The 24,271-nt window shown below is 56.7% G+C and overlaps 1 protein-coding gene and 2 long non-coding RNA genes across 16 annotated transcripts in view; 2 read left to right on the forward strand and 1 right to left on the reverse strand.

Moving 5' to 3' along the window:
- The window catches only part of TRABD2B (TraB domain containing 2B), a 212,835-nt gene that overhangs the window by 163,154 nt on the left and 25,410 nt on the right, over window positions 1-24,271 (forward strand). For all 14 annotated transcript variants that reach the window (XR_012005494.1, XR_012005495.1, XR_012005496.1 and 11 more), the window contains exons 3-4: window positions 9,183-9,329; window positions 15,053-15,227. Coding sequence is in view for 11 of the 14 variants with exons in the window: in XM_072772225.1 (XP_072628326.1) it covers window positions 9,183-9,329; window positions 15,053-15,227 (322 nt within the window). In the remaining 3 variants the exon portion in view is untranslated. The remainder of the gene's footprint in view (window positions 1-9,182; window positions 9,330-15,052; window positions 15,228-24,271) is intronic.
- Window positions 5,790-22,298, reverse strand: LOC140602566 (uncharacterized). The gene is made up of 3 exons (XR_012005498.1): window positions 19,721-22,298; window positions 18,789-19,390; window positions 5,790-7,918 (listed from the first exon to the last, which is right to left on the reverse strand). It is a non-coding gene; the product is annotated as an uncharacterized lncRNA (long non-coding RNA).
- Window positions 13,581-15,035, forward strand: LOC140602565 (uncharacterized). The gene is made up of 3 exons (XR_012005497.1): window positions 13,581-13,859; window positions 14,456-14,572; window positions 14,670-15,035. It is a non-coding gene; the product is annotated as an uncharacterized lncRNA (long non-coding RNA).

Here is a 24,271-nt window from a genome sequence, read left to right on the forward strand (position 1 = left end):
GCCAAAGCCCACAGACCTTCTGGATGTGCCCCCCTGCCCACGCCGCCTACTCTGACTCTGTCCTGCAAACCGCCTTCCTCTCCAGAGGGACCCTCTCTTCGCCCCACGCTGAGCCCAGGGCCCATGGGACATCACCTGCCTCCCTCATCCTGACGTCAGTGGGAAGGGCTGGCAGGAGAGGTAGGCGGGAGGGGAAGAGAGTTGGGATAGTTCGCCCCTGCCCGCCCCTCCTCCCTGCCGCCCTGATGGCCCAGGCCATGAAGGGGTAGCCGTGCTGTCCTCCAACATCCAGGCCTCTCACCCCTCCTTTGCCTTTAAGACCCAGGGGCAGGAAGCCTTCCACCTGCTTCTCTCCAGTGCTCCCCAGCCCCTGTCTGCACCTCTTAGTCTATGTTCCCATCAGTTACCCTTGCAGTTGCACTTACCTCACCAAAGCTCACATGGTTGACCATGCGCCATCTTGTTTTCTGTTTGGTCCTGAGCTCAGCTACCTGTTCCCCCTGGCTCACTCCTCTCCAGCCACACTGGCCTCCTGCCTGCCTCTCACACCCAGCAGGCCTGCCTCTGCCTCAGGGCCTTTACACGTGCTGCCTCTGCCCCACACCAGTCTCCTCTCGGTGTCCACGGGACCACCTCCCTCAGCTCCTTCTCCGTCAGATCTCTTCTTCAACCTCACTTCTCTTTGTGCCTTTACTGGACATCATCCCAAAAATGTCAACCCCCAGTGCCCCCCACACACACTTCTTATATTCCTTGCCTCGTTTTCTCCTTAGCTACTGTCACTCTCTAACATGGATGTTTTGCTGGTTTTGGTTTTGCTCATTGTCCCTCCTCCCTGTGAGAGCCCTGTTGGGGCAGGGATCTTTACTTGTGTTCACGGCTGTACGTCTGGCCCAGAACAGCATCTGATACAGAACTTCTCCACACATGCTCCCTCAATGAATGTGTGAGTTGGTCCTTTACAAGAGTGGGTAAGCCAAGGCCCAGGGAAGGAAAGTGATTTACCGGGGTCTCCATAGTACAGACTCAGACGGAGCCTGCACCTCTGGTCCTACCTGCCAGCCCAGAGCCAGGCCCTGGCTCCAGGAAGCCCCGTGTTTATTTGGATGCCGGCTTCTCAGTAGCCCAGTGTCCGGAGACAGGATTCTGTGCGGGCGGCCCAGGGGACTCAGAACACTGAGCAGGAAGCAGGGACGTCGTCGGCTCTGGTGCTGTCGATGGGGCCGGGAGCATAACACAAATAAACCTCAGCAGACCCCGCTGGGCTCTAACCTTTGAGGAAATCTTCCCCAGGCTGGAGAAACCTTCCCATGAGGCGGAGCTCCCCTCCACCCCAACCCGGCGGGCATGGGGGGCTCGGCTACCCCAGCTCTGTGCCCTGGGGGGTAGCCGTCAAGGCAGGGAGCTGCTCCACGGGGGGTTTCGGGACAGGGGGTTCCGGGCTGGCTAACTCACTCAGCTTTCTATTCATCCTCCAAGTATTTCTGAAGCACTTACTGGGGGTCAGGCACTGCGCTCTCTGCTGGAGAAACAGTCGCGACCAAGTCAGACGATGGGCCTGCCCTTGGCGCGTCACCCCGGAGCACGCAGACCCAGCATGGAACAGTCATGAAGCTGGGGTAGCATAAGCGTCCAAGAAGCGCTGGTTCCCCCAAGGAACCTGGCCGGCCCCTGGCCCAGGGATGTCCCATGTCCTGAGGAAGGAGCCCAGGCAGCCGAGTGAGAGGCGGGCGGGAACTAATAGGTGAAAAGGTGGTTTCAGGCAGTGCAGGAGCAAGGGGGACGGTCCCGAGGCCGGGAAGAATGTGGCACGAAAGAGACTTGCACAGGCCAGGGCAGAGAGCCATAGTGCAGGAAGGCCTCCCCCGGCGGGCTACCTTGGCAAGCGTGACCTCTCTCCTCTGCTCATGTCAGCTCTGACCAGGCCTGTGGCTATGGTTCTAGCATCCCTCCTTGCCAGCTGACCACTCAGACGTGGGGCCTCCCACACAGTCCCTGTTTGTCTCCTTATGTCTGTTCTTCCTGCCAACGACTGGGTGGAGATAGCCTGGCAGGTCAGGCCCAGGGGTCGCAGAAACACCCCAGTACCTGTCAGCTGGACCTGAATTGGAATGCCAGTTCCAGCTCATCAACTCAAGACCCTGCGCAGATGACTTCACCGTCCTCAAGGCCTATTTCCTCATATGTCACATGAAAGAACAATCCATTCTCTGGAAGAATTATGGTAGAGGACAGTTTCTCAATATCCCTACAATGGCCCATGGAGTCTGGCATACTAACCAATACTGACCTCATCTCCCATCTCTGTCCTCCTTGTTTACTCAGCTCCTGCCATCCTGGCCTCTGCTGCTCCTCATGTACGCACAGGGCCTTTGCACCTGCCACCCCCCCTTACCTCATCACTCCCTGCCCCCTTTCCTGCTTTATTTTCTCTCTGTAATACATACTGTATTTGTTAGGGTTTTCCAGAGAAACAGAATCAATAGGATGGATGGATGGATGGAAGGATGGATGGATTTTTTTTTTTTTAAGGAATTAGCTTACACATGGTGAAGGCTGGCAAGTCCAAGTCTGCAGGGTAGGCTCAGGCTGGAGACCCAGGGAAGAACTGATGCTACAGTTTCAGCCTAAAGACAATGTGCCACCAGAATTCTCTTTGAGAAAGGAAGTTGGTCTTTTTCTACGAAGGCCTCAACTTACTGGATGAGGCCACCCTCAACTAGTTATTCTGGAGCATAATCTGCTTTACTCAAAGTCTGCTGATTTAAATGTCAATCGCCTCTAAAAAGTGTCTTCACAGGAACATCTAGAATAATGGTTGACCAAATCTCTGGGTAGCTTGGCCTAGCCAAGTGGACAAATGAAATCAGCCATCATAAGTGCATCCCTTGTTAACTTGGCACCCACAAGTATCTCCTTAAACCATTCTTCATCTCCAAATAAAGACAATAACAAGTTCATACTTCCACCCAACGTGATACAATGATCCTGCGCGCGACCAGAATATGTCAGCGCCTTCCCCAGATGAGGCAAAGCCTTTGGGTAACGTGTACTCTTCTCCTTGATATACCACAGTTTGAATGCTATGATGTAGCGTTAATAATACTTAAATGCTATGACATAAAGTCAGTTTGTCTTATGCTACATACCGGGGGAGAAAAAAGAAAGAGGAGAGTGAAGAAAACATTTTATACACACACAAATATTCTTAAACTAAGGGAGAAATACTCTTGACAACGAGTCTTCTGTTTCTGCCTGCCCGTCATGTGCTCACGGCTGCTGTTTAGAACTACCTTCCTCTCCTTCCACTATCACTACTGTAATCCCTTTATCTTTTGCAAGCACCTCGGCTGGTTGCGGGTCCCACCTGGTGGGATGACCCACAGCTTCATTCCTGAAGGATCTGGGCTACTTGTAGTCCTGCCTGGATTGAGTTGTTGTGGTTTTCCATTGACGTTGGCTAATCGCCGGGCGTGGTGATCTGAGGAGGCACCCTGAGGGATCTCGTGTGCTGCAGACGTCCTGTGCTCCCCCTCCCTGTGGGGCAGCAGTCCATTTTCCCTGCCCATCAGGACCAGTCATGCCAGCTAGCACAGTGACTCCCTTCTTTACCTGTTGACTCAGAGGCATGAGGAGCTCTAAGTGGCCGGAGGCCGTCTTAATCCCCTCTTCAATGGAATCATTGTTGTGTGTGTTTAACATGCTAGATACCAATGCTTCACTAATCATTTGTTTATCCTCTGCCCCCAGCACGTAAGCTCCATGAGAGCAGGATCTGGGTCTGTTCTGTCCCTAACCAAACTGCCAGCATCTAGAACAGTGCCTGGCACATGGCAGGTACTCAGTAAGCAGGGCTGAGTGGGTTGGGGCCCTTGCTGTGATTTCCCTGTGTTTCGGGGTGGGTGAGAAGGGCTCATCATCCACCTCAGAACCCCAGCCCGAGAGCCAGGCATGGCCCACGGAGCCCTGGGTTGCAGCATGTTCTCTGACAGAGGGGTCCTGCTGCCTCTCCTCACTGACAGTGCTGGGCCAGCAAGTGAGCACAAGGCCTTGGTGTTCACCACCCCAGCCCATTCAGGACTGTTTACTAGACTAATCTGGAACAATAAACCTGCCCCCACCCTCCTGGCGCCTGCCTCACTCCATCCTCAGCCTGCTTTGAAGCTGTGTTTAAATTCTGGGCCTACACTCAGCAGACACCGCGGGCCAGCTCCTGGCGGGCAAGCGCTGGCAAGGGGGGCTGCGCCGGGAGGCTCAGGTCCTCCTGGTGGCTGGGCCTCCTCACGTGGTTATCCAGGGGGAACAAGGGGACTCTAGCCTCCACCCAGCGTTTGTTATTCCATGTCAAAGCTTTATCATAAACATTATCCCAGAGTGGGCCACGGAGGCTCTGGGCGAGGAGGGTTTGTTATTCTAAAGTGGCCGGGAGCAGAAGACGTGAAGGCCCGGGAGTCTGTGACCAGCGCCAGGCTTGGGAATTCAGGGTTGAGTAAGGGGGAGGCAGAAATCAGGGCGAGGCTCTTCTGTGCCTGTGCACGGGGCCTCAGAGGCCCCACTTACCACCCTCTACCGTCATGGTCAGTTGGGATGTCTGCCTCTGAGATGAGCCCCCACAGAGGTGGAAACTAAGCCCAATTAATCCACCGACCCCAGATCTCTGCAGACGTAACAAGCAGCGTACTGACGTGGGCAATGGGGCCCTTGGGAGGTCAGAGAATCAACAGAAAGTAAATGTTTGTTGATTGAATGAATAAGTGTAGCTTCCCTATATCTGTTGGAAGCACCAAGAGTGCTTATGAAGAAGCACATATTATTTTGAAGTTCCAGTCATGGGAACCTGGTCTGGAGCCAGACAGACATCCTTCCAAAGCCCAGCTCTGCCCTTTACAAGCCATGTGGCCTTGGGCACTCTCTGCTTTTTTGGTTTCCCATCTATGAATCAGGACACCACCTCTGCTGGCCTTCTCCCAGGGAGAGCAGAGGGAGGCCCCAGTGGGCAGTGGGCAGTTAGGAGGATGGGCTCCAGGGCTGGCCTGCCCAAGCCCAAGCGTGCGTCCCATCCCTGTCCAGCGGTGTCACCTTTGGTGAGTTGCTTACTGTCTCTTTGCTGTAGGGTTGGGTTTTCTAAATCTATAAATTGAAGCTAATACTAGACTTACCTCAGAGTTGCTGTAAAGATTAAATAACATGAGCTTAGAAGATGCCTGACATAGAGTAAGTGCTCAAAAAACATGACAACCCTATAATGAACCGCTGAGGACCTCTTTATGAGTTCCAAAGGATGGCTAGGAGGTGAGAGCTGTAGGGAAAGGGCATGTGACTCGGAGTCCACAGTCTGCCTTCCAGAACGGTTCCCGAAAAATCTGTTTTGCTCCAGCAGTGACCCATGAACAGAGAGGCAGGCTTCCTGCCCTTACCAAGCTTTTGGTCTATACAGGCAGGGAACAGGGAATCACTTGAGATGGACACTTAAAGGGGTAAGTGCCAAGACCAGGGGTGGGAGGCATAGACCTCACCCAGGGGTCACGAGAGTCCAGAATGATAGGCGTGGGTTTCCACCCACGCCCCACCACACTGCCTGTGCCACACTGGGAATGCCTCTTAAATGATCTGGTCTCAGTTTTCTATATGCAACACGCTAATAATAAATACTCTGTGGCTATTTCTGGCTGTATCATAAGGCTCCAGAGGAAAGACGTGTGTGGGATGAACCTGGGCTGTGCCAGTGAATATCCAGACATCCAGCCCCAATCTGTAGCTCCACAAAGGGTGCTGGGCTGGGCGTCAGACTTGGCTTTGAGTCTGCTCTGCCCCCAGCTTTGCTGCGTGGGCCTGGATGAGTTCTCTCTTGCCCACTTTGGGCTTCTGTCTCCTGTCTCTTTTACATGATGGGGGCACAGGATGAGATCAGTGGTTCTCAGACTGGGCTCCAGGAGACCCATGGGTTCCACAAAGGAGGCTTGGGGTCTCTGCTGCAGGTCTCCTCCCATCAGTCACAAAAAGTTCCACTTTTTTTTTTTTTTTAATCTGCTCCACATATGGAGTTCTAAGTCCTTTGGAAAACAGTAACAGTAAAAAAGGATTCTGTGGCCAAGAAACATTAAAAAGAAAAAAAAAAAAAAACACTGGACCAGATGACCTACAGGGGTCCTTCCAGGTCCAATCTGGGAAAGTTCAAGTCTTATTATTGACCAAGCATTCTCTGACTACACGCCAGGGCCGTTCCTAGCACCCTACAGATTGTAACCCAACTCCTGGGAACACCTCCTAGCTCCACGAAAGCCACATGACTGCAGAAGTGACTCTGTGTGTCTAGAAAGGCCCAGGGGAGCCATTTCCCCTCCAGTGGGGTCTTCTGGGCACTTGAACAGATGACCTCACCAAGGCCAGGTGGTGCTGACACTGAAGAGCAGCAGGTGTATGCAGTGGCAGGGTGTGGTCACAGGAAACCTGTGCATCCCGGCCCCCGCCCCCAGGAGAAGTGGAGCACCCCAGCTTGACGTGGATGCTTTCATGCGAGGCGTGTTCTGTGTGGGAGGAAGTGCCTGTTGCCTTAGTGATGTGCACAGCAACGGGCCACAGCCTACTGTGATTCATCCCAGCCACCAAGCTGCCATTGACACCCTGCACCAGGTGGTCATGGATTGAATTTCAGGGTGCTCGCCAGAGCTAGGAGAAGGCTCAGAGGTGGGGTCTGACCTATCTCCAGCCAGCTCATTACAGGGTGCAGCCTGGGCTGCTGCACCCCAGCCCTATCCAGCTCTCTGCCTACCAGAAACAAAAGTGTGGGGAGGATGGGCAGAGGGGACCTCCCAAGGGCCCCGTTGCCCACCTCAGTACGCCCCTTATTACCTGAGCTTTTCTGTTCAGATCGTGTGTTCTGGAATCATGTGGCTGATGCCACTGGTGGAAACTTATGCCACGTGGAAGCAGCATGCCCCAAATGCAGAGTGCCAAAGTTCTGGGGTCTAGTCTGAGGGGCTTAATGAGGAGCCTTGAAACCTGAAGTGACTGACCACAGCAGGTGGCACTAGGTGGCACTAAGGTGCTAGGGAAAGGATAGAGTGCCTCCTCTCTTCCCTGTGCAGAGAGCTGCAGATAAAAAATGAGTGAGATGCCAGTCTGATCTTCAAGAAGCTCAGAGCCTAACGGAAGAGCCAGGCGGCTAAATAGCAGGCACAATGTCATGTTCACACGGGGCGGACAAAAGCATGGCGGGTCACTCGTCCATCACCTCAGCTGTGCTGGGCAGCACCAGCACTGAGCATGTGCTCAGGTATCTGAACCCGGTGGCAGGGGGCCCCCGCTGGGCTCAGCTGTCCTGACTCACATAGTCTGGGAGTCCACTGCTGGCTGGACTGGGATGGCCTTGGTGGGACAACTGAGGCAATTCGGCTCTGCCCACTCCTGGTGGGCTAGCACAGGCTGCTGTCAGGGCCCCAGAGGTACAAGAGACAGCAGCAGCCCTGGCCTCTGTGCTTGTGCGTCATGGTTACTTATACCCAGAGTCAGAATGAGAGGGAGCCAGAGTTCCACGGCCAAGGGCATGGATACGTGGACAGGTTAAAGTTTGGAGCCACTACTAGGTCAGTCTGCCACACAAGGAGACTGTGGGGGACCCCAGGGAGAGGCCTGACTCAGCCCCCAGGTGCTCAGAGAAGCTGCTTCCCAGAGAAGACATTTGAGCAGAGCCTGGAAGGCCAAGTCTGAATTTGCAAGTGGAGCGCAGAGGCGGGAGGTTCTCGTGCACAGAGAACACCGTAGAAGCAGCCCAGAGACGGAAGAGTGCTGAGTAGTTGGGTATTTGGAGGCACGGAGGGCTGGGTAGGAAGTGAGGTCATCACCACAGCAGGGGCCAGGTCACCGCCTTGCAGGCTCTACTGAACAGCTAGGCCTTTATTTGGAGGGCAGGAGGCACCTGGGAAAGTTTTGAGGGGGTAAAAAAAAAGAAGGAAGGAAGACGATCAGATTTGTGCTTTCGAAAGGTGACTGTGGCAGATGACTATGGGACGGGGCAAGTGGGACAGGTTGCACTGGGCCCAGTGGGAGATGCTCAGGACTGAACTGGCGGTGAGAGGCCCGCCCGGGACTGTGGTCCAAGATGGCAAACAGATGATGACGTGCAAACAGCACGAGCAAGGCCTGAGGACTGGCACGCTGGTGGCCAGGCGATGACAAGGACAGGTGGCTTGAGACTGCCTCCGACCTTCTGCCCAGACCCGCAGCAGCCTTTCCTGCACCTGTGCTGAAGAATCGACATCATGGTCAGACTCCTCCCATTGGTCGGCCAGAGGGGTCTGGGATAGTTCCAGCCCCAGGTGTGCAGAATTGAACAAGTCCCTTCCTCTCAGGAGCCTCAGTTTCCCCATCTAAAATGGGACATTTGGGATCATCTCTCAGGGCCCTCATACCTGGGGCAGGCCGTGTTCCATTAGAGCGGTGGTCCTCATTCCAGAAGCAATCAGACCACTAACATTGTTCCCAGGGAGCCTGTTAAAAGTACACATCCTGGGCTCCCCCTCGGAGATTCCGGTCCCGGGCGTGGGGACAGGGCATCTGATACTGTGTCCGGTGCTCTACGTGATCCCCATGCCAGGCAGGCTTGGAGAGGGTGCAGCTGTGTTCCCAGGGCCCCGCAGAGCGGCCCAGAGTGGAGGAGCTTGAGGGAACGTGCCAGGCGCCAGCATGGGGATGGTTCAGAGAGGCCTGGCTCCTCAGGCCTCGCCTGGGGGTGAGGGGGACCCTGCGAAAAGTGGTCTTGGTGGGGGCCTTGACATCTAAGTGGTTCTCTGTTTTGTTCGTTTGTCTTGCTTTGTTTGCCATGCTCCTGAATACAGAATTAGTCTGTGCTCACTCGAGAGCTTCCCTAGCACAGGAATAAGACAAATTTAGTCAAAAGACCAACTCACCCATCATTCCAAAACCCAGACACAGCTAGGTTCTCATTTTGCCACATTATGAGATCGGATGTGGAGGCCTGCGTGGGCAAAGGGCTGCAGATGAGAACAGAGGCCAGCGGAGGCTTTCGGGCTGCACCACTCAGGCCTAGGCCCCACGCACCGTCTCCGTTTCAGGGTCCGCTGCCCCAAAGTGCAGAGTGAGGCCAGCCGGGCCTGGAGGTGTCAGGGCCCTCGGCTGATCTAGAATCACAGCCCTCGTTCCTCGCTCTTTCCTCTGCGCAGGTGCTGTTTGCCCTGAACCAGACCCTGCTGCAGCACGAGAGCGTGCGGGCGGGGAGCCTGCAGGCGCCCTACACCACGGAGGACCTCATCAAGCACTACAACTGTGGGGATCTCAACGCTGTCATCTTCAACCACGACACAGCCCAGGTGAGACTCCCCTCCTCCCACCCAGAGAGCCTTTAGGTCCCCAGCTCCACAGGCCCGGCCCGTATGAACCCACATGGCATTTATTAGACACCTACGATGTTGTGCCAGGTGCAGGCAATCTTCTCTCCGCAGGTATTCCATTTTACAGTCGGGGAAACTGAGGCTCAAAGACACAAAGAGACTTGTGCAAGCCCACACCACTTAATTGTTGAGTTCCCAAGTTATCCAGAGCAGCACTTGAGTCTGGCGTGTGTGGGCTTAAGGAGCTTAGCCTTGTAAGAGCAGGGAGGCCTCTGATTCAGGTCAGCCTCTGGGGAAATTAGAGGCCTTGAGGAGACGCTCGTGGTTAGAGCTTGGGCTGGAGTCCAGCTGAAGGTGTTCTGCCTTGAGTCAAGCCACCCACAGGTGGGGCAGAGAGTGAGGAGCACCCCGAAGAGCTGAGCATGACTCTGCCAGGCATCCACCTCGCCCTCTGCTGACCATGTCCTGGCCCAGGTGCCCTGCCGCGTGCACCTTGCTCTGCTGACCTGTGCCACCTGTAGCCTCCCCCACGCCATTCACACGTTGATGCCGCTGTGCCTCTGTTCAGGCTCCTCCCTCCTCTTTTCCTCCTGCTTGGCCATGGCCCATTGTTACTTCCTCCGAGAAGCCCCCCCAGATACCCTGGATGGAGTTAGATGCTCCCCCCAGGCCTCTCCAGGTCCCTGTGCCTTCCGTCATGATGCTTGGTTAACCACTTATTTAAGAAGCAGTTGAGATAGAATAGATCACTTCCTTGCTCAGGACAGTTCAGTGGCTCCCCACGTTTCTCAGGGTAAAAGCCAGTCTATGTAATGACCTGTGTGGGCCCTGGGTGTTCCCCCACCCCCAGCCCCATGTCCTCTGCCCTCCCCTCACATGCACCACTCGAGGGTGTGGGCCTCCGAGCTGTTCCATGGGCCTCCTGGGGGTGCTTCACTTTTGCCCTTTCCCAGGTATCAGCAGGGCTCACCCCCATCTTAACCCAGACACCGTCATCCAAGGGAGGTGGGCCCCAACTCTCTGATGGAGAATTGCAGCCTGGCCCCTGCTCCCACACCCTCAACTTCTTTATTAGGCTCTGCTTCCCTGCTGAGGTCTCTATCATCTTCTCACATACTTTCGTATTTTGATTCATCGATAAGTGATTATTTATTGTTTGTCCTCCCCACTAGAGCATAAGCTCCCTAGGGACAGGGATTTGGTCTGTTTTATTCATCTGTAATCTGACTGGCTGGGCCAGTGCCTGGCTCAGAGCAGGACTCGGTAAATAGGTGCTGAAGGAATGAATGAAACTGTTGGTAAATACCAGGCACAGTGCTGTGAGAAGGGATCTGGGGCCGTGAGGGGCAAGGCAGCCGGAGAAAGCGGCCCTTGTGGGGCTCCCAGTCTCCTAGGAGAGAACGGGACATTCCCCAAGCAAAGGCACCCAAGTGTGACCTTTGCTCCGAGAGAGAGTACGGGGTGCAGCTGGGGCCTGTGGCAGGAGCAAGAGTTTATATGGACTTGGGACAAAAAGGAAGGATGCCTGCAAGGTGAGAGGTCAGGGAAGAACCCCACTTGGCCACGGACAGGAGGAGGAGGCATGTTCCAGCAGAGGCAAGAGGGAACAGGGGAGGAGGTGGGTTTGGGCTGGAGGTGTAACCGGGGACCAGGCTGAGCGTGCATGCTGCCCTGTACACCCTGCACCTTTCTCTGTCCTGCTGCCCTGCTGCTCCCTCCTGCTGGGACAGAGGGAGGATCAGGGAACGGCTATCCAGGATGCCATGTGGGTGTGCTCCATGCTCCATGCAGTGTAGACAGTGAAGGAAGGATCTGGAGACCCTGCAGAGGAGGCCCAGGACTCTGAGAGCTCTGACTCTGATGTACCTGTCTGAGAGCTCTGGGCCAGAGCCCCGCCCTGTGTCATTCGCCGGGGGAGAGGCTGGTGAGCTCTGTGGCCGAGGGGACCCGGTCAACACTCAGGGTAGCCTGGGCATGAAGTAACCGGGCTGGGGGCAGGAGTGTGCAGGACAGGGCCCTGCCGGGGCCGGGGCTGACACTGAGCTGAGAGGCGGAGGAATGGGATGACCTCAGCAGATAGCAAGCTCAGGTTTCCTTTGAGCCTGATTTGCCCCTGGCAGGTGAACTGCACTGGGTCCCCTGGCGGTGTCCAGACTTGAAGCAGGACAAAGGTACAGGTGCAGGGTCCAGGATGGGGGCAGGGGCTGGGTGCACCTCAGCCACGATCTCTCTTGCCTCCCCACCCCTCCATCTCACCTTCAGAAATGGCTCGTGCCCCAGCCTTCCAAAGCTCCCAGGTCCCTTGCACCATCAATGGCCCATCATCAGCAGGGACCCGAAGGCCGCTTCCCCAGGAGGCCCTGTCTGAGCCCTCAGCCTGTGTTAGGTGTACAGTAGCCATATACTTGCCATCCATACCCAGACACTTTGGAGAGTGAAAGGTCAAATATAATTAGGGGTCAGAATAAGTAACAGGCATGGGGCAGTCTAGCCTAGCCATGAAACTGGACCGTCCTGAACAAAGCAGACACATGGTTGTCTGTCAGGGGCCAGGCTCCAAGCTCCCACATCCCTCTCAAAGCACGGATCCCACAGTGCTCGGACTCCTCTCTGGGCTGTGAGCCTCATCCAGGGCAGCAGACCCAGGCTGAGGGTGCTCTGTGACCCCTGGCCTGACACGGGCCTAGCTAGACCCATGGAAGTTCATGGAAAGTGGCTTTGGGTGGATGGGCCAAAGAGCAGGGGTGAGACCATCGAGGTCAATGACATCAGTAGACCGGAGCACTTGACCACCAGGCCTGACCCTGTCCTGGTTGTGTGCCCGGGGAGCCTACACTGCAGTCACTCCCCACCCCCCGCCCTGCCCTATCTCATCACACCACCTCCAGCTCACGGCTCTAGCACCCCAGGGACCTGACATGTCCTTTATGGTACATCCTGCACTTAAAACTTGTCGCAGGAGATTTAAGGCTCCTGACAAGTCTAATGACATCACTAATTTGTTTCCATCCCAGCCTGGGCCCAAACCCAAGTTCCATCCTTGGCATGGAGCCAGGGCCCGTCAGCCTGAAACGTGCAGAGAATGGCCACCAGCTGCCGGGCAGCCCCGGAAACCCTGGTGGCTAGCCTAACTCCGTCGTGGCTTTGACATCGACCTTTCTGGTTCTTGTCCTCGTTAAATGTCTTTAGCTCCCTAAGGAACAAATGGAGATTTGTCTTTCCACAAATGCACATTCATGGTCAAGAATCAGAGGAGGAAGAGCCTCTGCCGGGACACTTGGTGGGAGGGAAGGAAAGCAGGATGCTTCCTTCATGGCTCTCTGATGATTCTGAAGGCTTCTACTTGTTGGACCTGCCTCTACCCTCTGCCCAAGGCCACCCTTCACTGTAGCCTCTGCCATCGTGGGGGAAAGGTGACGAAGCCCGCTCCGTCCCCCAGGCGAGGTGTAGAAAGCTGCCGTGTAGTCAAGACCTTCTTTGTGCTGTGTGCTGTGCTAATAAGCACTTTCCAAAACTGACTGTATTTAATTCCTACAACAACATATATTACTCCCATGTCACCAATTTGGACACGGAGTCTCAGACAGCACAAGGAACTTGCTAGTTACAGACAGGCAACCCAACTGGTAACTGGGAAAGGAGGGACCCCGTCCCAGGTTACGCTGGCTGTCTGACTCCAGAACCCGCGTCCATAACCACCGACTGCCTCTCAGCTCATTCCCTCACGCACTTGTTCACCGATTGAATAAATGTCTATTTCTCGGTACACCATCATCCACATTCTCTCCCCTGCCTGAGGCCTGAGGAACAGAGAGGACCACATTTCTAGAAATAACCCTCTAAGCCACAACTCTTCCCCCATTCAGGAGCCTCTCCTGGAGCTGCATCAAGCCCAAATGTGGCCTGCTTTGTCGGGGCTGCCAATCATCCCTCCCCGTCACTGGTGGAAGCTCTATTCCTCCATTATCTGTTTACCAAACAAACCCCAACTTTGATTGGGCACCAATCTCTGATTGGGCACTGGCAGGGCTGCTGCACACAGCCACTCGGGTTGTGCACTGAACAAGTTTAGGTTTCATCAGTCATATCATTGCCTTGTCATCCCAGAACAGTGAATCAGGAGTTTGTGGTGGAAAAGCCCCTCCCCTCCCACTCTGGGGAGCACCCTGGTGCCTGGCCAGTAGATATCAGAGACAGATGTCCCAACAGATATCAGAGACAGATGTCCTGGCCCCGTCCAAATCCTTGAAGGTTCAGCCTCTGCTGACGTCTCCATTTTCCTCAGAAAGAGTGTTGACAACTTGTCAGTGGCTCTAAAAGCCATGTGGCTGGGTCACATGACCCTTGGGAGCTAAGCCCTGCAGGACCTTGTCTCTTGCCAGATGCTCCACCTAGCTAGCCCATCCGTCAGAGAGGCCTCCCGTTCTGTGCATTGGCCTGAGTTGACAGAGAGAGAGATGGAAGAAGAGACTCCAGATGCAAGACATCCTGTGGACAAGAGCTCGGAAGGTGGAATGACAGTGAGGGGTTGCGGGAAATAAAGAGTATGTTCTGACTCATGCCTCAGTCTCCCCTGTGGCCCCGTGGCTTCTTCTCAGGCCCCATCCACCATTGGAGGCCAGGGTGCCAGAACCACTGGGCCTGACATCCAGGCCAGGAAGACAAAATGTTGGGAATGGAAGAGCCCAGGAGGAGGCAGTGCAGTGGGGAAGGACAGCACGACTTTATGTTCATGGTTCCAGAAGCCTTGCTGGGCAGCTGCCCTGTGTGGGGCCCGGGGGCCAGGAAGGGCAAGAGCTCTGTCCCTGGACTCAGGGAGCTCTCTGCCTAATTCAACAACGTGTCAGTGATGCTGCCCCCACACCTGCCCCCGGCCACAGAACTGGGCGTGGACAGTGGGCCTGGAGCTGAGAAATGGGGAAAGTTCTAGCCAGGTTGTAGACTCAACCATCATAACGGGAGGCGGCCGTGGGCCCGGAGCTGCAGTGTTTAAGGAGGGATGGAAGGGTTCCCCTGGGAGCCAAGGGCCTGGGGAGGGGAGGTGGTGGCTGCCGGGGCTCCGGCACTGGGGGACTAGCCTGTGACCTCTCCTGTCATCTCTGTAGGGTGCCCTGGGCGTAGCTCTCACATAATCCCCGTCTCACACACGAGGAAACTAGAGCCCAGGAAAGTTAAGTAACTTGGCCGAAGTCGCAGAGCGTCAGAACCGGGCCTGAGTCCAGGTGGGCCTGCCCCTGTCACCTGCGGCCTTTCTGCCCCGCCAGGCAGCTCCGCTGACCCTCCACACCCGCTTGCTGACCCGAATTCCTTGCACTCCAGGCTGGCGGCTGACGGGAGGACAGCGAAGGAGCTGAGAGCCGTCCTGCCTTGCGGACCCTGGCGTCGGGAAGCTGAGAGTCCACAGGGCAGAGACGCGGGAGCCGTACGTGCGAGGCGGCAGCCGGGCTCTCCTCCCCGCGCTGCTACCTCAGTGGCTGTGTGACCTTGCTCAGTCTCTGGATCTTTCCACTCTTGCTTTCTTCATCTGTAAAACTGGAATGACCACACTCCTCTCAAAGCGTTTTTGGAATTGATGAAAAACCCAGACCAAACGTGTAGCCCGCCGCAGGGGCACTTAGGCTCCGCTGCCGGGGCGCGTTTGCGTAAAGCCCCGGCCACCCTGGCCCGGCAGCACTGAGGGCGCCTCTGTCTTGCCTTTGCAGCTGCCCAGCTTCATCAACACCACCCTCCCGCCGCACGAGCAGGTGACGGCCCAGGAGATCGACAGCTACTTCCGCCACGAGCTCATCTACAAGAGGAACGAGCGGATGGGGAAGAGGGTCATGGCGCTTCTGCAGGAGAACGAGGACAAGATCTGCTTCTTCGCCTTCGGAGCAGGTTTGGGCCGGCGTGGGGAAGGGCCTGCTTGCAGAATCCTGGGGGGCTGGGAGGTTCGTAGACCCTGTCCTGGTCTGTCCTTCATGCAGGAGGAGGCGCAGGCCGGACGGAGCAGGGCAAGCCACGCGGCCCACTCCGCGGTTTCCAGCCAAGGCTTCTGCCGCATTAGGCCCCGCGGGCCGGAGGAGGGGCCGAGCCAGGGCCGGGCGCCTTCGGGAGCCCCTCACGCCCCAGGAGGCCGTGCGGAGGGCTCAGACGGGAGCCGGGGCCCCTGGCAGCCCAGCCTCGAGCCCACCCGGTGGAGCCGGGCCACGCCTGCGAGCTCCGATGCCCCACACCCCGACCTGTGGCCCGGCCCGGCCCGCTCGGGCCGCGTGACCTTGCCCGGTACATGCGAGGGCTCAGGCCCCTCTTCCGTGCGTGGGCGGTGATAGCAATGATCATCTGACGAATTGAAAACCGCTATCTGGGGAAGCGTTAGATTAGCGGCAACATTTCAATTACCTAATGGTAGGGACTCAGGCTGGGGCTCCCTCACCGTCATCGTCAGCACCCTGAGTCACTACAAGCTTGATCACCCCGCCGCGGGCCATGAGCCTGGTGCTTCTCCTCTGGCTTCTTTGTGCAAAGGGAAGCGCGATGTCCAGGTGCAAGGCTTGTTGGCCCTCCGGTCTCTTCCTCCCTCTCCTCCCTCACTCCTTCCTTTCCCTGTGCTGTCTCCCGTGATGACAGCGATGTCTACCATGGGACCAGGGGATCGCATTTGCCTCCTCTGTCGGTCAGCTTTGGCTGCAGAGCCACAGCATAGAAATGGATCTCTTGCTCACGTGGGCGCCATCCACCTCCTGCTGCCTGACAATGAAGGGAGAGGGGCCGTGCCTGGGGTGCTGGGGCTGAGCCCTCACGGCCGCTGCCTCTCCGCCCTCCCTCCCCTGCCTGCCCACTCAGGCCGCGCGTCTCTGTAGCCCAGGACCGTGCTAATTCTGCAGTGGGCATGTCCACTGAGTGAGGCCTGCCTCCCCCGCTCTGCATTCAACCTCATACACTTTCGAGGGGAGAGCCAGAGCCTGTGCCTGTCTTCCCTCCTGGGGGGCCCTCAGCACAGGAGAGGCTCGTGGGACAGCCTCTGTGAAGCCACATCTGCAGCTGGACCAGAAGACTCCCAGATTGTGTGAGAGCACTGCCATGGCCTCCTGTCCCCTCTGGCAGCCTCAGTTTCCTCATCTGAACAGAAGGATTCAGAAAGCACTTGGGCCATTAGTGATTCCAGCAGCTATTTAAACAGTTTTCAGAGAAGAGAGGGGTTCCCGTATGGGTGTCCGGAGAAGCCAGCAGGAGCAGGACCTTGGCTGATGGAGAGGGCAAGGCTACTCTCCAGGTGCAGGACACATCCTGGGGACAAGGCGTGAGTTAGGACAGCTTTGTGGATGGTGAGGAGAGTAAGTGCTCCCCAACACACCCGGTCAGCATCCAGCTGCCTCCCTCCATGGGCATCTGGGCAGTGCTCCTGCTCCGAATGGCCCCTCACTGACTATAAAAAGGGAGGCATTCTGAGCCAAGCCAGCCGCCAGGCTTCTCTCCAAGTGTAAGAGGGGCCCCTGGTGAACCTTGTCCTTGAGGGAGGCCAGCAAGAGATCCAGCATTGCACATGCCCCACCTGTCCCAGGGCCCGAGACCAGAGCCACCAGGGTCCGAGGCTAGCTCTTCCCTGCGGGTGAGGAAACAGGAGAGCCTGGAGATGAAAATCACAGCAGTGTGGGCTCTGGGCACCGGCCTGCTTCTCCTGAAACTCACATCCGTGGAGACACAAATGTCCACTCAGGGACCATGCCCACCTCCACTTTCTTCCCCATCTTTGAAATCCAGCTGGTCCCTGGCTGGTCCAGTTGACAGACCCCTGAAAAGGCTCATATCCATCTACTCTGTCCATCCCCAGGGCCACTGTCCCCATCCAAGCCTCCATCAGCCCCAGCCCAGCCTTCGTTGCCTGTAGGCTGCTCCCCACAACATAGCCGGTGACCCCTGCTGGCTCCGTCTCCCACCCCGCCTTGAGCTCTGGGAGGGCACATGCCACGTACTCACCCTGTGTCTCTAGTAGCATGTAATAGGTTTCAAGCTTGATGAGTGTATGAAAGAATGAATGAGTGGAAGGACGAACAAGTGAATGAATATGGACCAGATCCTCTCCTCCTGGTCTCAGCTGGGCCTGGTGCACAGGTCAGGGCAATGTGAGCCCTGCCTCGGCTCTCAGAGGCCTGCTGTCCAATAATAAGCCCAGATCCCTGCACAGATCTTGCCGGCAGCTGCCACTGGAGGCCCAGCCGCCCCAGAAACAATGGTTTACACTGCGCTGCACATCTACCCTCAACCTGAGAATTTCAAAGCTGGATGCAGCCTCCAAACTCAAGCCTGCCCACCTCTTCCAAGCCCGGGACACGCTGAGGTCCCTACAGGCCAAGATATGGGGGAAGCTCCTGGCAAGTCAGGGTCAGAGGCCAGACTGGAGCCCAGGCCCAGGAGCTCTGATCCAGGGGGTTCTGTCGTCAGGGAGCCAGCTTAGGTGTCGTCAGGGAGCCAGCTGTGCAGACGTGTGACAGCCACTGTATTGGCATGGGACACGTTCACACGGCCTGCAGCCAGAAAAGCCCACACCTGCCTCATGGCGTTCTTACGGCCATGTGGCTCCCACATCCCACATCCTATGCCCAGCCGAAGATTTACGTGCCCCGCCAGGATGAGCATCTTGGACAGCATGCAGCCTGCAGACAAGCTGCAGGTACTCCAGTCCTCTACACGCTCCTGTCTGGGAGTCCCATCAGTCCCATCCCCGGCACCCCTAGACCATCGGGCACTGACCCTTACTCCACATTCTCTGTCTGGTCCTCAAACAAGGCCCGGATCCCCCAAGGCTATGAGAAGCAGGGGAGGGCCTCTGCCCCTGGAAACAGGCCTACCCATCCCCCGGACGTGGCTGCTCGTGCAAAGGCCTCTCAGATCCAGGTTCATGGTGTCTCTAGGAAAAATGTCAGAAAACAGAAACGTGATGCTGAACCAGGCCCCTGCTGAGCTTCTGCTATTCTCTGACAGACCAGCCTTAGAGGCCAGCCTCGGGCTCTGCGGCTCTGGAGAGCCTCCCCTGTCTGCCCTCCCCTCCCACAGTGCCCGTCCAGACCCTTCCCCAGCCCACCGCTGCTCCAGAATCCTTCCTGAATGCCCAGGGGCACAGACTGGGGTTTCCAGTGCTGATGGCAGTCGGCCACTCCTTCTCTGTTCTGCTCTATGGAGACATTTGGGACAAAGAGTAGGAGGTTTGGTGTCAGGATGCCTGGGTGTAAAGTGTGCCTCCACCACTGTCAGCTAAGAGACCCCGGGAAAGCCATTTCGCCTCCGAGGGCCTCAGTGTCTTCATCTGCAAAATGAAGATACCTGCCTCATCAGATTGTGCTCAATATGTTCATTATAGATCACAGGTTAAAATTCTCAGCCACGGTGGAGGGATCTTTATAAATAAAAACTCCTCCTGCAAGCCAGCCACCACTCCACGCTCATGGGGTATCTTACCTTGGATCCCCGCAATGACTCCATGAGGTGAGGTTTATGATACTCCCTTTGCAGATGGAAGCTTAAGTCCCAGAGAGGAAGAACGGCTTCCTCAAGGCCACGCAGGCGGACTTTCAACCTGAGCCCTGGTTTTAGGGTCCCAGTCCTCGCGGTTTCCTCCATGCATGGGGCCCTTGCTCTAGAATTCCAGAAATGGTCACAATTGTGGGAAGGGCATCTTTTTATCTGGCACATCCCACAGAAGAGTAGTGTCAGTGATGTCAGTGTCGGTGGTGTCAGTGATGTTTCTGTAGCAAGGCTCTATATGACCCCTATTGAAGGTTATTCAGTGGGTTCAGGGGCACCTGGGGTGTGAACATGGGTGATAGTTCTCAGCAGTCCTGGGTGACATCTAGGGACCCAGACGGAAGCCCTGCCACTCCAGGAGGTGGCTGCGGCCAGTGTGCAAACCCAGATGTTCTGGAGCGACCTAGACCACGGCCATGGAAAGGAGTGCACGCCCCGGGGGAGGGAAGGCCTGATTCTCCACTCTCAGGCTCAAGGACAAGCTGAGCCTGCCGGGCCCCCAGAGATCTTGTGCAGGTTCTTGGATTTCTGTTCCTCTGTAAGTAGCAGAAAAATAGGTATGAGATAATGAGTTTTTATTAGCTAAATGTCTTCAATTTACAAGCTCATCTAATATTCTGAAATTATCTCCTTTCTACCATGTTTGAAGTTAAACATCTTTTGCTTTAAAAACAAAACAAAACATGGTAATATAAAGCAAAGGGAGCTTTCAGAGGCCTTACTTGACCAAAGAAAAAGTTGGTAACTGTACTGTCCCCCCTGCCTACCCCCTTTTCTTACCATGGGACAGAACTGAGCATGCCTGAAATGTGATGGAAAGAATGCCATAGGAGGGGTGAGGCTGCTCAGCGGGGAAAAATACTCACCCAGGCTTCCAAGGAGGCAGGAAGAGTGGGGCCAGAGCTCAAGTAGAGGGTCTGGCCACGGGTAAAGGCCACCTCCTTACCTGCAATCGAAGCAGGAAGGAGGCCGGCAGACTGGTACTTGCTAGTGGGAAAGTCACCCGATGGCTCTCTAATCAGAGCTCCACTTTCTAGGGGGGGCGGAGGGGGAGTCATCTGCAGAGAATGAGGAAGCAAGTGGAGGAGGGTTCTCGGTTTAAAAAGAGAACATTGGCGTAAATGCAAGCGAGACCGGCCGTAAGAACTGGCATGGACAGGAAGTTAAACAGGTCTCTGGGCCGACTGCGATCGATGCGTGGTGGCTGCCTGGAGCCTGGTGGCATAGAGGATAATAAAGCCACATCCGGGCTCAGCACAGAAAAGGTCTTGATTGACTAGTGATGTCGGCCCTGGGCCCCGAGATCTGCTCCGACCGCTAGGAGCACAGACGCTGACCGGCAGCGAGGGCCCGCCAACCTGTGGGGGCTCCAGTCACAGCAACACCGAACGGCCAGGTTGTAAATGTGAATGCTGTGCCCCGGGCCTTCTCCTGATTTTGGCCAGCACCCCCTGCTCAGTGAGCATCCCACTGTGTGTGAGCTACCCCACGGCAGGGCCCACGCCTTCGCAGAATCGCCAACACCCAGGAGACGTTCTACAAAGACCAAATGGCCCAGAATCCGAATCAAGTTCATTAGGTGTAGTCACACGGTATCGCCTGGGCCCCGCAGAAGCGGGGAAGGAAGTCTGTGTCCCGGGCACTAAAAGAAAATTGTAATTTTGTCCCTAGCTCCAGGGAACTGGGCCTTCTTGAGATGTGTTTACTTGTCAGCTATCCCAGAATCTGGAATGGACTAAGTGATGTAGAAGTTGGCAGAGCTGGGCTGGAGATGCAAACCAGACCCGAAGGTGGACCATGTAATCACTAGGCCCCATTGCCCCATTCACTTCAAACGCTAGAGCCGATAGTTACCGTACTTTCCAGAACCCTGAAGTGCTACAATCTGAATATGGTTCTACCTTCTGACCTTCCAAAGCCCTTTGATCCTGTTTTTCTCGGGTGGGGTGGCGCTAACACCCCAGCAGCCTATCATCTGGGCTTCTCCCGTTCTAGTGTAGTTTGCTTCAGTCACCCTTAGATTCGTGGGAGGGTGTGGGAGCTAAGATCCCTCCCTGCGGGGCTGCTGCCACCTGCCCCACCAGGAACAGAGGTCCAGATGGGGAGTGGGATTCGAAGAGCCCTCAGGCGGGCTGTGTGGGCAGCAGAGAGAGGTGCCCCAACTGCCACCAAGTGCCCGCACATCCAGCTCACCCAGCATCACCCAGGGCCACAGGCTCACACTCAGAAGCACGCCGGGGGCCGGGACACAGGCCGATTGAGCTGAAGACCTCTGCTTGAGAGAAGGGCTAGAAGCCCAGCCTACCGACCACCGTAACATCTTTCATGTTAATAGCAGCGGCCACAGCTCCCTGCCAGTGGCATCTCCTGCCTGAAGGACGTCCATATGACCCTTGTGTCCTCGAGTCCTCTTGGAGGAGGCGGGGTGGTATTTATTATTCCATTTGGCAGACGGGGACATCAAGAGGCAGATGGCAAGTGAGAGAAATGGAACTGGAGTGGAACGATGGTCACGTTGATAGGCCCTTCTTACTGGTGGCCAGTTCCCTCCCCCCAAAAAAATCCAGCTGCCACTTGGGCCCTCTGTTCTGCTGATGGTACCCTTTTCCTCTCCTGCCTGGGCTTTCCATCACCTCCTCTCTACGCTCCCACAGCCCTGCAGGATTTCCCTATCACAGCCCTGCTTGTGCCGAGCACATTTGTCGTCCCCATTCTAGGAGGGAAGGTAAGTCAGAGAAGGCTTCCTGGAGGAGGTGGAAACCAGTTACATTTTTTCCTGATGCTGGTCCAGCTGCCTTCTGGTTCCTCACCATGCCCATGGTCCTCAGGACAATACTCACACCCACCTCCCTCCCACCTGGCTTCTCCACTCGGTAGCCTCAGGGGCAGAGCTCACAGCTGAGCACAGAAGAGCAGCCATGTCCCACGTGGGGCCTTTGAACCTTAGAAATGAGGGACCCAGCAAGCAGGCAGCCCACACCCAGCTGCCTTCTCCTCTCCCGGGGGAACGCCCATGGCCTGCCACACTCCCCACGCTGGAACATGAGGCCACAGCGTCCGGAAGTGCTTCAGAATTTCCAACGGAGCTTCAAAGGGCCCTGCTTCCCACCATGTTCACATCTGGCAGCTGGCACGCTGCTCCGGGCTGTGATCCCTGGCCAGAGTCACCCTTCCTTTTTCAGCCCAGAGCAGCCAGCCAGCCAGAGGAACATCCCATCTGCTGGCTTGTCCCCCACTGGAGCCAACCCTGCCCTGTGGGTGGGGGACAGTGGAGGATGGAGGGCCATGTTCTAGGCTGCATCTGTGAGCCAGGATTTATGGACCATCGGCCATGGGCTCGGCACTCTTGCTGGGCCGTGAACAAAGGCCGGAGAAGAGAGTAGTCTAGATTCCGAGCATGGGCTTTGGAGCCAGACCGCCTGAGTTGGAAACCTGGTGCTTCTCCTTAGAGGAAATGGCCTGGGCAGACCAGGTACTTGGCTTCTCTGCCATCAGGTTCCTCCTCTGGACAAGGAGCCTGAGAGTCGGGGGGGCTGGCACTGGCCTCGCTCAGGCCCCAGGGCAGCGCCGTCCCTGGATAAATGTGAGCTCTTGGTGTCCTAAATACTTCCGAGTCCTGGCCCCTCAGAGCCCACAGTCCCCCAAGGACGGCAAGGTCACTACACGGAGACCCCAGAGCTGGCCTCAGCTCCAAGTGACAGTGAGGCTCAGGAGCATGTTGGCCAGCAGGGAGCTCTCCTGGGGTCCCGGGTGCTATAAATCTAGGAAAGGAGCATCTGGATGTTGTAGAGCGGTGAGCCCTGGGCTGGGCACCACCCCCTGGGTCACAGAACCCATCACAGGCTCTGTCTCTGGGGCTCCCCCCCGGCGCCTTGCCATGACCTTGAACCACTCTGCCTGATGATCGCGTGGGTCCCGAGTAGTGTCAGGCCCCAGGAGGAAAGGCCACTGTGTCTGGCCAGTCTCAGCGTCCCCAGGGCCTGGCACGTGCCTGCCGGGTAGGAGGTCCCTAACAGTTCGCGGAGGAGCCTCTCCTGGCTCCAGCCCTCAGGGTGCAGACTGGCCCAAACCCCAGGGCTTCTGTCCCACCGATAGGGTGGGGTGCAAGGGGGAGGCCTCCTCACCTCTAACCGGTAATAATTGAAAGAGGATCTGGTCCAAAGAGAATGAAAAGGCTCAAACCCTGGGGATTTTAGAAGAACCAACAGGATTGGTGTAGAGGGATGGGCCTGGAGCGAGGAGGTAGGGGCATGCTTCTAAGAGGAAGTGCACAACTGGGGGAGGTCCCGAGCGGGCCCCCAAGCTGGGCAACCCTCGGACAGGTGTCAGAGGCCCAGAAGCAGCTCCAGCCCCAGAGGGGGAGGGCTGCCCGGTGTCCAGGGAGCCCCCACCTCAGCAGCTGCCCCCATGAAATGCCCTTTAAACACACACACTCCAAGCCCTGAAGGGGCTCAGGCGAGCCCCAGTTCTGCTGCCTTCCACCTGTGTGACACTGGGGAGTTCTGGCCTCGGAAGCATCATAGTGGCATCAAGTGACACTAGGAATCAGTGTCCACTTCAGGCTGAGTTCTGGAGAAATGGAGGGTGGGGTTGCTTTTCTTGGTATTTGTATCCATCCTCCTGTTATTTAACAGCAGAGCTGAGCTGAAGGCTCAGGGCTCTTAGCTTCTGACGTCCTGGGTTCTGGCAGCGTCCGGAGCAGAGCAGATGGCTAAGGGGGAGAATCAGGTTCCAGCCAGATATGCCCAGCTCCCTGGAGGGTATCTGAATCTCGGATGCGTGGGCCTGACAAGCACTCCTTGACTCTCTGCCTGCACTCCTCCAGGGACGGGGCCCCCACCCCCTTACAGAGCTGGACAGTAGCCCGGGACAGTGTTCTTTGGCCCAGCTGAGACCTGCCCCCTTAGACTCGTCCTGCCACGGTTCAGAGTTCCCTGGCTTGTCCCACTGCCCTGACCCTCACCACAGCCCACCTCCCCTTTCACTTCATATTCCAACCACCCGGAACCACACCCACACCCTCTTTTCCATCATGCCCCCCGCAAGCGCTAAGTCCTCCTTCGGGAAAGGCCTTCCTTTAGCCGCACAGCCCCTGGCGGCCCTCCCTCCCTGCAGGGCCCTCGCCGCCCTGGAAGGGTTTGCGTGCCTGCCGCCCCCAGCCCACCCCTCGGCCATCTCCTCTGGGGCGCGGGCCAGGTGTCTCAGCTCCTGGCACAAGTCCGGGTGCAGGGGAGGCGTCCTCTCAGTCCTCACTGACCTAAAAATGCCCCCGCCCTGCCCCGGCCTGGCTGGCAAGACAGAAGGGAGGAAGCCCAGCCCTGCCAGTTTCCCAGGCGGACCTTCCTTGGGCCACCAGAAGCCGCCTGGTGCCCCCAGGTGCCCCTGCACCCCCAGATCCCCCCCACGCAGCCTTCTCC

Source organism: Canis lupus, chromosome 13 (genome assembly GCF_048164855.1).
Source record: "Canis lupus baileyi chromosome 13, mCanLup2.hap1, whole genome shotgun sequence".
NCBI classification, from domain to species: Eukaryota; Metazoa; Chordata; class Mammalia; order Carnivora; family Canidae; genus Canis; species Canis lupus.